The 14,958-nt window shown below is 36.3% G+C and overlaps 2 protein-coding genes and 1 long non-coding RNA gene across 8 annotated transcripts in view; all 3 read right to left on the reverse strand.

The window, feature by feature from the left end:
• lbr (lamin B receptor) overlaps positions 1-864 on the reverse strand; it is an 11,039-nt gene extending 10,175 nt beyond the window's left edge. Inside the window, exon 1 of the mRNA XM_051645316.1 lies at positions 734-864. The gene's annotated coding sequence lies outside the window, so the exon portion shown is untranslated. The remainder of the gene's footprint in view (positions 1-733) is intronic.
• Positions 865-2,885: 2,021 nt separating this feature from the next.
• LOC127410084 (uncharacterized) lies at positions 2,886-5,101 on the reverse strand. Its single transcript, XR_007892075.1, has 2 exons — positions 4,364-5,101; positions 2,886-4,047 (listed from the first exon to the last, which is right to left on the reverse strand). It is a non-coding gene; the product is annotated as an uncharacterized LOC127410084 (long non-coding RNA).
• Positions 5,102-6,557: 1,456 nt separating this feature from the next.
• The window catches only part of enah (ENAH actin regulator), a 167,680-nt gene continuing 159,279 nt past the window's right edge, over positions 6,558-14,958 (reverse strand). For all 6 annotated transcript variants that reach the window (XM_051645213.1, XM_051645212.1, XM_051645210.1 and 3 more), the window contains 3 exons: positions 11,565-11,649; positions 10,831-10,888; positions 6,558-10,510 (listed from right to left, as the gene is read on the reverse strand). In XM_051645213.1, the coding sequence (XP_051501173.1) occupies positions 10,473-10,510; positions 10,831-10,888; positions 11,565-11,649 (181 nt within the window). In that variant the 3' untranslated portion in view covers positions 6,558-10,472. The remainder of the gene's footprint in view (positions 10,511-10,830; positions 10,889-11,564; positions 11,650-14,958) is intronic.

Below are 14,958 nucleotides of genomic sequence, written 5' to 3' on the forward strand. Positions count from 1 at the left end.
TTTAATGTGAGACTAAGAACACGTACACATGCTGCTCCTTTAAAAAAAAAAAAGAGCACAAGAATGACAGAGGAATGGAGGGAAAACGTCATGTTTTCAAACCATTGTCAGTCCACATGCGCGATTGGTTCAAATACACAGCGACGCTATATCATTGCTAATGTACCACGGGTATAGAAAGCAACATAAACGTTTCTAGCGAAAGTTGAGTTTATTTTGCACACATATATACGGCCAAACCACACAGCCCACTAAACTTTGCGCAACGACGGACTGCACGAGAGGAATTTTTCACTTGCATTTTCGTGTGGGAACAAAATAATGAAACCGAAAAATCGAATGAGATATCAATGAATTAACAACTCAAATATTTCTCCAAATGAATGTACAATCTAATTTGGGCGATAAAACAAATTAGTTGCATTAGAGCACAATACATGCGCGCGTTTCCCAAGTTTCCTGTCTAACGAGCCGGCTAGAAATGTAGGTTATCAATTCACGTCAAACACCGAAGCAACGGCAAATAGTTGCACTATTTACGAGTATAATGCTATGTAATTGCTGTACAAATTCACACATTATATACAGGTACGCCTGCGAGCGTTAAATAGCAGGACATTATATTAACTTAGCGCAGATCTAGTTCTGTCCCGTTACCTACGCAGTCACAACAAAAACTACATTTGGAGTTAAAACACTAAATATGCTAAGTGAATTATTGAGGAATTCTTACCTTCAATCGATGTACAAAGTTTAAATAATCACAAAAGTTTATCCGCTGAATTTTATAAAATAATGAATATTTTTTAAAAAAACCAATGGCCCCCGCTCACTGCTTGTTCCTCCCTCTGTGTCCGCTCAACCTACCAGCGTCCTTGAGGGCGGGAAGCTTTTTGATTGGGTGGAATGTCGTGTTTTTAAATTTCTCAATTTCCTGATTGGACGGCGGAGTGTTTTAATTGAGCGCTGATTGGTGGAGGGCCGGTTGAGCTTGGGGAGTCGGGCTTGACAGTGTAACAAAATGGAGTCCTGGCGAGTTGCTGACTGTCACTGATTATCATAGTGAGATATGACGACATCATACTGTGTGCTTGTTTGTAAACGTGCGAAGTAACCATCAAGATTGTAAAGGTTATGTAATATTGAGATATTCAATGCGAAATCAATCTGAAATATACCTTTATAACGTTGTTTTTTCAAACAATACATAATTTATGTTTTTTAAATACATAATCACTCAAACGAGACGCCAGCAGGAATTGATCTGTTTTGTTCACTTACTATTTACAGATGGATAACTGTTCACAAGTATGCTTTTAACATCCTATTTCTGACTTTGCCAGTGTACATATAGAAAAAGAAATACATTTCAATAAACAGGCTGTCAAAAGTTTGAAATAATGTACAGACTTTGCTCATATGGAAAGAAATGTGTACTTTTATTCACCAAAGTGGCATTCAACTGATCACAAAATATAGTCAGGACATTATTGATGTAAAAAACAGCACCATCACTATTTGAAAAAAGTCATTTTTGATCAAATCTAGACAGGCCCCATTTCCAGCAGCCATCACTCCAACACCTTATCCTTGAGTAATCATGCTAAATTGCTAATTTGGTACTAGAAAATCACTTGCCATTATATCAAACACATTTAAAGCTATTTGCTTTCGTTAAGTGAAGCTTAACATTGTCTTTGTGTTTGTTTTTTAGTTGCCACCGTATGCAATAGACTGGTATGTCTTAAGGTCAATATTAGGTCAAAAATGGCAAAAAAGAAATAGCTTTCTCTAGAAACTCAGTCAATCATTGTTTTGAGGCAAGAAGGCTATGCAATGCTTGAAATTGCCAAAAAAAAAAAAAAAATAATAAAAATGAATAATGAATATTTCATATATGAATGAAAAATGAATAATTCATACAAAGGTGTACACTACAGTCTTCAAAGACAAAGGACAACTGGCTCTAACAAGGACAGAAAGAGATGTGAAAGGACAGATGTACAACTAAACAAGAGGATAAGTACATCAGAGTCTCTAGTTTTAGAAATAGACGCCTCACATGTCCTCAGCTGACAGCTTCATTGAATTCTACACGCTCAACACCAGTTTCATGTACAACAGTAGAGAGAAGACTCAGGGGTGCAGGCATTATGTGAAGAATTGCAAAGAAAAAGCCACTTTTGAAACAGATAAACAAAAAGAAAAGGTTAGAGTGGGCAAAGAAACAGACATTGGACAACAGATAACTGGAAAAGAGTGTTATGGATCTTAAACCCATTGAGCTTTTGTGGGATCAGCTAGACACTAAGGACAGACAGCCACATCTATGGCAAGTGCTACAGGAAGTGTGGGGTGAAATGTTACCCGAGTATCTGGACAAACTGACAGCTAGAATGCCAAGGATCTGCAAAGCTGTTTTTTTGATGAGAACATTTGAAGTAGCTTAAGAAGTTCTTAATTTTTTTTTCAAATTGTAATAGTAATTTTTCACATTATTAATGTCCTGACTATACATTGTGATCAGTTGAATGCCACTTTAGTGAATAAAAGTACCAATTTCTTTCCATTAGAGCAAAATCTGTACTTTATTCCAAATTTTGAATAAAAAACTGACTATTGTTTTTTGTTGTTGTTTTCAGTAATAAATCATATTAATGTTGTTATTAATATTTATTAGGCTACTTTAATATTAAATAATCTACAATATGTAAAATAGTAAGTGTGATAGAGGTTATGCTTGTGATGACATACCAATTTTCTTTACATAAAAATTGGACAAAACAGAACTTAAGTTATTGAAATTTGTATTCAGAGTTTAGAATAAAATTCTACACCACTGGCATTAAAAAAAAAATACATTGGTAATACAAACACTTAAAAGGTTTAACATTTTAAAAGTACATTTTATTTATGTAGACTACATTTTTTTTCCTCATTATATTTGGGCAGTTAACATGTAACCATTAACTTTTTTTTCTCTCACTGTTTTAATCACATTTTCACCTTCACTAGTTCATTTTAAATGGTCCTGTGGTGTAACAATGCATTTTTAAAAGTACAAATATTCCACAGTCTTTCAAAATAATATGCGAACATAAAATTCAGGATTTCTGTTGTATAATTTACATACATTTATGCCAGTATATTCAATTATATATTGCTTTAGTAGACAATATAACTATACAGTATACACTCACTGAACACTTTATTAGGAACACTATAATAAAGTGCCCGACATGGTCTTCTGCTGTTGTAGCCTATCCGCCTCAAGGTTCGACATGTTGTGCATTCTGAAATGCTATTCTGCTAACTTCAATTGTACAGAGTGGTTATCTGAATTACCACAGCCTTTCTGTCAGCTCGAACCAATCTGGCCATTCTCCATTTACCTCTCTTATCAACAAGGCGTTTCCATCTGCAGAACTGCCACTCACTGGATGTTTTGTTTTTGGCACTATTCTGAGCAAACTCTAGAGGCTGTTGTGTGTGAAAATCCCAGGAGATCAGCAGTTACAGAAATACGCAAACCAGTCCGTCTGGTACCAACAATCATGCCACGGTCAAAATCACTGGCAACAACAATCATGCCATGGTCAAAATCACAGAGATCAAATTTTTTCCCCATTCTGATGGTTGATGCGAGCATTAACTGAAGCTCTTGACCCGTATCTGCATGATTTTATGCACTGCACTGCTGTCACAAGATTGGCTGATTAGAAAGTTGCATGAAAAATTAGATGTACAGGTGTTCCTAATAAAGTGCTCAGTGCGTGTATAACTTATGATTTAGTAATATTAAGAATATTTTGTAAAGTAATAACCAATTTTACAACTTCATTGCCATGACGATTTAATGTCAACAAACCCTAAAACTTTAAAATGACAATTTAAACAACGTTACACCTTAAATACACACGTTTTAACAGAAGAATTAATCCAAGTGCTTTTATAAAATTATAATCTTCACATTTCTGCCTTTAAACCCTCTAAAAATCGGCCCCATTCACTTCCATTGTAAGTGCCTCATTGTAACTTCAATTTTACCTTAAAAAAAAAAAAAAAAAACAGGGACAAGTCAAAATTATTTTTTGTCGTTACCAACATTATACCACAAATGTTGTCGATTGAGTTGAACCTGAAATATTCCTTTAAATAACACACACACACACACACACACCCATATATATATATTGTTGTTGTTTACATTTTATATATATATATATATATATATATATATATATATATATATATATATATATATATATATATATATATATATAAAATGTAAACAACAACAACAAATAATATCTCCCAAGAGTTTTACAAAAAGAAACAATAGCAGTCCCAACGGCCTACGTACAAAGTTTGCAGTTTCATTCTCAAATCAAACTTGCTCATCGCAGACCAGGCTCTCGGTGTATGGTGAAAAGTAAATTCACTGCAGATGTTATAGGCTTACACGGTTTATGCTTTGCAAAGTTGCACTGTTGCATTCACCCTGGATGAACTGAAGCAATGCCTCTACATGCTCAATCCAGGAGCCACCTATAAATCAACTGCAGCGAACTCATCAGACGTTGGTGCTTGAGCTGCTCTGCTCATGATAAAGAATAGCGTAGTATAGTTATTCACGCAATGCGTGTCTTTTGTTAAGTCTTGCCTTCTTCCTGTTTCCTCTACTTGAAGCATGGTCACCAAGCGGTGGCAAACAGAAAAGCGGTAACACCTGCTGCTAAAGTAGGGTGATCCGGGGACAGTCCCGGTTTTTACTTAGCGTTCAAAACAGTGAAAATTGAAAATACATGGAAAGAAAGCCGCTGTTAAAGCCGCCACGTGTCGTGAGAAATCGAGTCCCACCTTAAAATTGGGTCTCCCTCTGACGTCACAGCAATTCCATTGGCTGAGGGACCTATTAATTTATGAAGAAATCCTTTAAAATCGTTTTATGATGTATGTCGATATAACTTTGTAAATAAGACATTTGACTTTTATTAATGACTTTTAAACCATAAGATACACACAATAGTATATAACTTAAGTTATAGATTGTGAAATTAAAGATGTGTCGTTGTTTGTGTTCTTCAGTTAGCCTAGACATCAATGACATGCTATCACGATAACATGACAGGTTTTTACTCAGGTATTACAAACGGTTACCCCCATGGGGACTCGATTTACCTGGCGGACTCAAGGTTTACCGTGTGCTGTTTATTTTGACCAACAGAGGGGGCTGCTCGCTATAGCAGCTTTAAGTCATTCGTCTTCCTTTCCTGATTACTTGTTCGTGCCAGTTTTTACATAAAGAACTGGACCAGGGAGCAAGCGCAATTGAAAAGAATCATCATCATCATAAAAACGAATGCATTTAAAATAAGAATACAACATTAATAACATGGAAAAAATAAATGAAATGTATAATAATGTATCTGCAAAGAACAACAATAAATGTAAGTCAGCACATTACATTGCGCTTTGCTAGGAAACGTGATGAAAAGCAGCGTCATAATGCATAAGAGTTGATCAAAATAAAAGGTATAATTAAGAAAAACAGGTCCATAGGATGTACCATATGAGATAACTGATAGAAACAGGTGAAATCGTGTAATAATTATTATTATTATACAATATTGAATATCTTTGTACACAACAATATGAGGCATCTAAGGGGGGCAATCGGCCCTTCAGAAATCAATTTCAGGCCCACATAGTGTAAGTGTTTCATATGATTTCAGCTGTAATACAGAGGAAAATAGTAGTCAAGGGAGCTTATTACTTTTGAAATTTCTCTGCCAGTTTGCCAGCAAGCAAGTTAGCAGCCTACCGTCTTACTTTTAGGAAAGTGCAGGTAAAGGTGAAGGAAAAGAGAAGAGAAGGAATTTTAGAAGAGAGTAAGAAGATTGATGTAAACAGTGTGACCAAGTGCAGGTGTCCCTGTGCTGTGGAGTCAGCTGCAATCGTTCCAGTATTCAATCCTTGTTTATATTTGTTTTAGTTCACTTTTATGCCACAATGTCACCTACTGTATACAGTGTAGAAAAGAATAAACTCATATGTAACAGAAGACAATGAAAAATGATCAACTTTACCTATATATACTATAGTTCATGACATTACTACATTCACCATGGTCAAAATACATAACATCCAAATTGTCCCCATTTTTAATTAATAGAGAAGTAACGTGAAATTTCAAAGACATATTTACCACTGAACTACAAATGTCCCCGTTTTTCAAAGCGGTATGAAACAGGGATGATGTCATTCTGTACAAGGTCTGTATTCAAAACTGATGTAGTAATTAGTAAGATTCCAAGGTCAAACAGGTCATTTTAATATTTCTAGCCCAGATAGCTATTAACATAGCTTTGTCAAGATGGTAGTTATTACATTTGTGAATAAGAAAGTGCTTAGTGTTTTAAAATACAGTCAGGGAAAAAGGCAATTGTCATTTTGTGGTTATTCTATGCGATTTAATATTAATCTGTAAATCTGTTTAAACCATTTATGCATTTAAATTCTATTGAACTTACAGAAATAAACAAATGTAAACAGCATTGTATTGCAATTTTTATTGAATTTGCTCAAACAAAACAATGTTAGCATGTAAGAAACTTCTAATTAACGTGAAAACAGTATGATACAACATGAACGATAAAATAGAAAGATAAGAAAACCTAAAATTGCATTTCAAGGACATTCAGTTGAATTTGACCAGCACTTTGTCTTCTCATAATCAAGTCTCAATGTGCTGACAACATGATATACTTCTTGATAACCTTTTTTCAACTGATTTCCGCCACAACAAAGATCAGTTTCTCAGATCTCACCAGCATACGTGGTCTTAACATAACACAAACCCCGTAATGCAACAGAAAATGACAATGAGAGAAGAATGTGAATTAGGGTGGCCAGACGTCCCGTTTTTCCAAGGACAGTCCTGTATTTAAGCACTTTTTCAAGTGTCCTGACTTATTCTGAAGAAAAGTGTTTGTCCCGTATTTCCCCTCTCCTAAAATTTCGCTATCACCTAAGCAGCTTTCTCAGTCACGTGAGTATTCTAATCAAAGGTAGCCAAGGATATAGCTTGTAAAACCAATAAAATCACACTGGGTTACATGATTGGATTACACTATCCAATCACAATCCCCTATCAATAGATGTGCAGTTAGTAAACTGATTGAAGTGTCACTTTGAAAGAGCACACACATAAAATTGCAGCTGGAAAAATGTCAAAGAAGCACGCATGTACATTTAATGAGGATCTTCAAAAAGAGTTTACATTTCTAAAAAAAGGTGTCACAGACAGAGCCTAGTAAAGTGAGGTGTGAGATTTGTGGAGCTCGCTTTTCCATCGCCCATGGAGTCCGCACTGACATCGCGCAGCATGTTCATACAAAAAAGCATGTGGATGCTGCTAAAAGTAAGTGTGCCACAACAAGTGTTAGCAATATTTTTGTGAAGCAATGTTCAGAATCTGACAAGGTGCATGCAAGTGAAGGACATCATTCTGTTGTGCACGGCCATAGCTTTGCACCTGAGAAAAGTCTTTCAGGCCAGGCTGGAGGAATCATTCATACCCTCTGACATTAAAAAGCTGTTGGATGCCCTGAAGCTGGTGACATGAGACCGGATGATTTCTTTTGTGCAGTGACAAACTTTTATTCAGCATCAGTGGATTACCTCCAAAATTGGAGCTACTCATTTGAGAACACAGGAAAACTTGAGTGGGCCCTACTGAGAGACATCCCAGAATGGAAAGACATTCAGAGAAGCCTTGAACACTTCTATTCCGGAATCCCCGCTCTCAGTTTGATTGATGAAATCACGCTCTTTGATGAGTGTGCTTGCACAAAAAAACATTGTCACTCGTCGCATCACATGAACAAGACGGCCGTGTCTGAGAGATGGACAGATGTTTTTCGTGAGCTGGAGACCAAGACCGTCAACTTCGGAGTCTTAGCCAAGGTCGTGGAGTTTGTTTTATGCCTGCCTGGGACATCTGCATCTGTGGAGCATGTGTTTTCATTAATGAACGCAGCATGGACACCGGATAAATCTCGAATCAGTGTTACAATCATGAAGGCAATGCTTTTCGTACGTCTTAATTTTGGACTGGACTGCTCTGCATTTTACAATAAACTCTTGAAAGACAAGCGCACACTGAGAAAAACTGCCGCCAGCGATAAATACAAGGTGACAACCGTTACAGATGCGGATGCACCCTCTGCTTCGCATTGATCTGTGCCTAGGTAAGGATACATCAATTTCATTTTTGCTAGGAGGGGGCTGTCCCGTTTTCCACAAGCAGGAATCTGGTCACCCTAATGTGAATGCATGTTTAGTTTTAAACAAAGAAGATTCCTTTGTAACCCACTGAAGCAAAAGCCAAAACAAGTTAATAAAGTTATGGCAGGCCCTATATTAATACTCTCTATATATACGCTTTTTAAATTTGCAACTTCCGAACAAGGCATAAACCATGAAGATCACAAACAGGTTTGTCCAGGAATGAATCAACCCTGATCAAAACAATTCACCTGCTTTACATAATCAAAAATAGTTATTTTTTGTTAAAACATAGGTGGATTAGGGGAGTGTGTTGCTAGGGATTGTTGCTGTTTAGCTTTGGTGATATTACCATTCACAGAGTGATGGCTGTTTTGCCAGCAATGTGATCATTTGAATTTATTTCTATAGGGTTTTAAAGTGCAATCAATGCTGTAAACACTCCATACAAGCTTTCTGATTCCTTTAGAGATTGTTTTGAGTGATGGCGAACGGAGAAAGGAAATTGTTTTAAACATAAGTGAAAAGATGGGGGAAATGGCAAACTGGGTCACAAATTCATGTTCTCAATAGCCTATAATCACACTTGTCATGTTTGTACAAATATTTCTGTTTAAAAAAGCACATTTCCCAATAAAAGTTCCTTATAAAGCATGTTGGAAGATAGAGCCCCTCTGAAAAATCAGAACTGAGTGTCTTTCAGTGTGCAGAAAGAGGTCAAAGCAAAAATAATAAAACTCCCAAAGTCATTCAACCTATGCCTTCTGCGATCTGTTACTTGGCCCTCATTATATAAATGTTTCTTATTTAGTTGGTAAATACCCAAAGCAGGATGAATATTACCATACATGATCTTTTGCATCCTTGAATCCTATTAAAAAAAAAAAAAAAATGGACCATTGAGTAAAAACGCTGTACCCGTGCAAATGTATTATGGCTATAAAGAGGTGTCCTTTATGAGTGTGTATGAAAAACAGCATTATTCAACAGTTTTGAGGGCAAAGTGGATGATTAAAGAAAATAAAAATGTAATATGGGAAAATGAGTAACAATGCTACACTTATTGCTTATGAATTGAAACCAAAATTATTTTTCGTGGCATTCCTTTTTCCCTTACCATTCATAAGACATGCACTGAAATTTGAACAAAATACGAAAGAGCCTATGGTGAATAAAAAGTTCATAGTATTTCTGGTTAGCAATATCTACAGATACGGTCAAGTCGACGTTGGCGTCAACATTAAATTCGACTGGCTGAGAGGATTTTGGTAAAGAGCTACAATGATATACAGTAGAAAGGCATAGTCCCTTGTGATCTTCCCGAACAGATTGCAAACAAACAAGATGAAGAAGGTATACGTGTAACAGTGGCTCATTAGAGACAGCCTGTCGAGCATTTACTTTTGAAAAGAGAAGTCTGAAGCAGTCAGAATAATAATGAAAAACCGACTGAAAGACTTATCGTCCCAAGAGCGATTAAGCTACCTGATATGGCCATGGCGTACATTAGAAGAGGTTGATTGAATGACTTGCAAGTATAATGCTTTATTTTGTCATTTTAATGTACATATTCTGGTTAAAATAGTATTAGGAAGACAAGCTTTAGAGTCCTGCAGCAATAGACCATACTCATTTGGTTGGCCCAATTCAAGGTTTTGCTCTATACAAGGCCAACCAGTTAACGATACTTCAACCCCACCATCTTTTAAATTCATAAACAGCAAAGCCTGCCCTTTGCGAAACAATGTGCCACAGAATGAATGTCATCTGTTTGATTTACAATTTCACTCTTCAATAGTTAATACAGTATGTAGTTCAGTAATACTTTGTGTCTTTATCTGTCATCTTATTATCTTTCCATAGTAATCCATTGCATCATCCATTGCATACTGACAGTCACTTCCTTAAGACTGTGTCCTGATCCCCCCAAGATTCGGAGCCTTTGGGTGTATGGCGTTGCGTTGAGGTGTCTGGGCATCCTCTCACTATATGCCTCCCGTGCCCCCCACGCTCAAAATTGTGTCCGTCCTGGCATTGACCCTTAAAAGATCTTCCGAATTTAACATGGTTATTGTGATCACCACTTGTTAAAACTGTAAATTTCCATTTTCATTGCTTTTGAGATAGTGTTTTAAATTGAAGCAGACAGATCATATTTAAAAATACAGGTGCATTGTATTGTCCTATGCAGAATTTGACTTGCCCAACTCCTCCCTGATTGCTGAAAACACAAATACAAACAAGAAATTAAAAAACAAGAACTGTAGATTTACTTTAGAATTAGAATGGAACACATTAGTTCCATTTCATAGTACCTGTCAAAAGTCTGGACACACTTATTCTTTATTTTTACTATTTTCCACATTTTAGAATAATAGTGAAGTTATATAGATCAAATGTAATGAGAAAAAAAAAAAAAAAAAAAAACTTTTTACATAACTTACTGATATACTGATAGTGTATATTAGCTTTTCTTGATGTTTGTAATTATTACAAAGCTTTAATCATATATATGTTTGCAATAAAATGTAACAAAGTTACCATCAATTAGTTCTTCTTTCAGCTTTGATAGTTCCTTCCTCATCTCCTCTAGAATGTCCTAGAAGGCAATGAAATACATGTACACAATTAGAATATTATTTGTAATATTGTTATGACATCCAATGGAGACATGTCACTGAATCGTTTTCATATCAGTAAGATCACATAAGATAGAGGCACCTAGAAAAGTACTAAATGACAAGATGTCCAGATGGATAGGTTCTAAAATAAAGAAATTTTGACCAAAATCTAATTCAGTCACTGTAATTACAGTTGCTATTAGTAACCCTCTACCACCCAAAAAATCTTGTTCACTAAGCGCTTGGGGGGAAAAAAGCAAGTTCAAGGCAGACAGAGCTGAGCGACTTGAGTAACTGTGTGCTCAGATAAGTAAGACTCCTACATATGCCTTCCATATCTAACATGCTCATTCATAGAAGAGAAGGGAGGTATTGCCTTTGTAGAAAGAACTTTAATTGGACACACCCACAAAAACTGTACTTTGAGCCAGTATTTCTCCCTCTGCTGCTTTAGGAAGTGCTGGTAATATCAATGTTGTTTTTTTGTTTTTTTTTTAAATAAGAAAAAATGAGAAATTGTAACACTTGTTTTAGCAACACATTACCAAATAGTTCAGGAAGTAATTGAGGAAGTGAAAAGACCCTGTACGAAAGCCCACAAGGGCTAAAGTGAATTTCAGTTTGAGTTTGTTACTTCTTGATTTAGAAAAGTACCTGTTTCAATCTTTCATAGTCAAGAGCTTCTGTTTGCACCCCATTGGCACTTATGGATCCGGTAGGAGTTGGTGTAGACCTTGGTCTAAAGGAAAAGAGATGTGATGTGAAGCAATGCTGTTTTATTCATAGAAACAAACACTACATGGCAAAGATGCAAGACAGATGTTAAGTGACACACTTTAACATTTCAGATGCTGTGTCAATTTATGCTGTTATGGGCCGTTCAGACAGAACACATTCTTGTGCAAAAAAAACAAAAACAAAAAAAAAAAATTAAAAAAAAAATCAAGAGGAAGCTCAAAGAATAGAATAGAATGCAAGTCTCAAGATGCATTTTTTACGGTTGAAGTTCTCTTTAACTTGAAACGGAATCCAAAAAAAAGTGGCACTCCTTCACGAGACGTGGCATAACGGTTAAAGATGGCCATCTATTCATTGCGAGTAGCCTCAATCAGAGTTGGTGATTCAAAGACTAAAAGAAATTATAAAAAAAAACAAAAAACAAAAAAAAAACATACATAGAAAAACAATTGGAAAAACAATCAGAGTTGGTGATTCAAAGACTATACACAGTAGAGATAGACCGATATATCAGTTTTACCGATTAACCAGTGCCGATAGTTGCTTTTTGGAACTATCGGTTATCGGCAAAAGTCTATGCAGATAGTTTTTATTTATTTTAATTTTTTTATTCCTTCGTGTTCCTCTGTGGAGGATTCTACAGCAAAAATGGTTTGGTTCTACAGTATAACAGTGGTTTTTTTTTAATATATAAAATCCTTAATCTGGTGAATATACAGCAATGAAAATCATAATTTGGTAAATACTTCAATATAGAGCATTTTAACAGAGCTAAGTCTGTCATTTCAATATAAGAGTCCCAAAATAAGTATGAGCATTTCAGGCTTATTTATTGTTAAATGTCCCACGTTATGCAAATGTTATTCTTCTGGTTATTATTGGGATTTTGGTTGCACAATAAACTGCATCAGGGATTTTGTTCATTTTGTACTCTTGTAGCCTCTATGTCTGTGTCTATGTGCCCATCATAGTAAAGACTAAGAATTTGTTTTAACATTCTATAAATTGATTTTAAAAACCATCGGCCGATTAATCAGTTATCAGCCTTTTCCACCACCTTAGTTACAAGTGTGAGGCAAGTTGCAAAGAAAAATCACAAAAATATTTGACATTTCAGGTACTTGAAATGCAGAAGTACAACTACGATTACAGTTTTTCGATTTATATACAGCTGCATTCAATGTTGTACTGAAATGGTAAAACACACATTCAGATACATACTGTATACACATACTGATTTAGGGGCCGTTTAGGACGAGCGTGATCTTGTGCTAAAAAAAGATAGACATAGCACAAATAGAACAGAATGCAGGAGTCTCGAGACGCGTTTTTAAAAGTTGCAGTTCTTTTAAACTTGACACAGCATTTAAAAAAAATTCAATGCTCCGAGACACGGCGCAATGGTCAAATATGTCCTTCAAGCGCACATTTAAATTGAAAAACAATTTTAAAAAAAGCACAGATGCATTCAGTGTGAATGGCCTCTTTACGTTACAATAAACGTAAAATATTTGGGTCAAATGAAAATGGGAATTATATTTCCTTGAGCAGAGTTGCAAATTCAGTCTGTAAAATCAAATCAGACAAGAAAACATCTCAAACAATTTTCAAACCACAGCAAACAAACAAACAAACAAAAACAGCTTGAGACCCCAAAGGTTCTTCATTCTCCTCCACTGTAAATGCATTCACATCACACCACACAATGCAGCTGCCTTATCACTCTCATGCTGAATCAGCCGAGACAGTATACTATTGCCAACACTATAATCACCAAAGGGTGGAATGGGGAAAATGGCAGTTTATCTATTCCATCAGAAAAGGAATGACCGCTGTGAACAGTGGGTTTCCTTGTCCAAAAAGGAAGTACTAGCCAAACAGATACGAATGCCATAACCCAGCTTATACTGTAGGAGTCAGAAACTTACAAAGCTGATGTTGTTATGCCTGAAAAACAAAGGTGCCATGCCTGAAGTCTTTGTATTAAAGCTTTTTCCATTTTGTAGGTGGCAAGATAACTTGCCTCCCCAGAATAATAAACGCAAAATTAAACATGTATATTTGTAAGGGGAGGGGAAAAGTATGTTATCTTTGGAGGCAGGTGGAAGAATTGGCAGGAGCCACTTTGTACCAATGCTCCAAATCTATGATAATGCATGGTTCTTGACATCACGCACATAGTACAGCTAATTTTATCAGGAAACTCTTTAAAGCTGTGAGATGTGTGTAATTTTTATTTGATGTTAAAATAATCCTATCCCAGCTTTAGTTAGAGTAAAAATGAGCTCAGGATCAACTTGTGCAGATGTTGGCTGTCAAAACAACACAAGTAGTTAATGATATTAATGTTACAAACCTCAGATGATCGCTTCATGTCATCTACTGACAGATGAGGCACTGTCAAAAGACGGTCATCGTGACTCTGTGAAGTATCAGCACTATGTTTTTTTATTTGGCAATTTTTACAAATTGATCATCGAATTAACCATTAAAAACATACAACGATGCGAGTGAAAACACTAGAGACTGGAAAACAGAAACAGGCTTCCGTTATGAATCGTGGAACACTTCCACGTTTAGGAAAAAGGTGTATACACATTAATTGGACCACAATTGACCTCGCCATTGTGCTCATGCTCCAAAAGATAGAGGTGACATGTACTGTACTGTATTTTTTTTCTCTCCCCTTTTCTCCCCAATTTGGAATGCCCAATTCCCAATGCATGCCTTGTCCTTGTGGTGGCACAGTGACTCACCTCAATCCGGGTGGCGGAGGACGAATCTCAGTTGCCTCTGCGTCTGAGACCGTCAATCCGCGCATCTTATCACGTGGCTTGTTGAGCACGTTACCGCAGAGACATAGCGCGTGTGGAGGCTTCACACTATTCTCTGTGGCATCCACGCACAACTCACCACGCGCCCCACTGAGAGTGAGAACCACACATATTCTAGTGACCACGAGGAGGTTATCCCATGTGACTACTCTCCCTAGCATCCGGGCCAATTTGGTTGCTTAGGAGACCTGGCTGGAGTCACTCAGCACGCCCTGGATTCGAACTCGCGACTCCAGGGGTGGACCTGTACTGTATTTAAAACTTCCTCAGCTGACATCCTTCCTTAAAATATTCAATAGGGATGTCCTAATACCATTTTTTTTTTTTTTTTGAGTACAAGTACCAATACTTCCTTTTTGGTACTCGCCAATACTGAGTCTATACCTGTTTTTTGTTTTATTTTTTGTGAAATTCCATTTCAACAGTTTATTTCAATTTTATCATCAAAATGGTGTTTAAATAAATTAATAACTTTT

The sequence above is a fragment of the Myxocyprinus asiaticus genome, chromosome 19, assembly GCF_019703515.2.
Source record: "Myxocyprinus asiaticus isolate MX2 ecotype Aquarium Trade chromosome 19, UBuf_Myxa_2, whole genome shotgun sequence".
Taxonomy (NCBI): Eukaryota; Metazoa; Chordata; class Actinopteri; order Cypriniformes; family Catostomidae; genus Myxocyprinus; species Myxocyprinus asiaticus.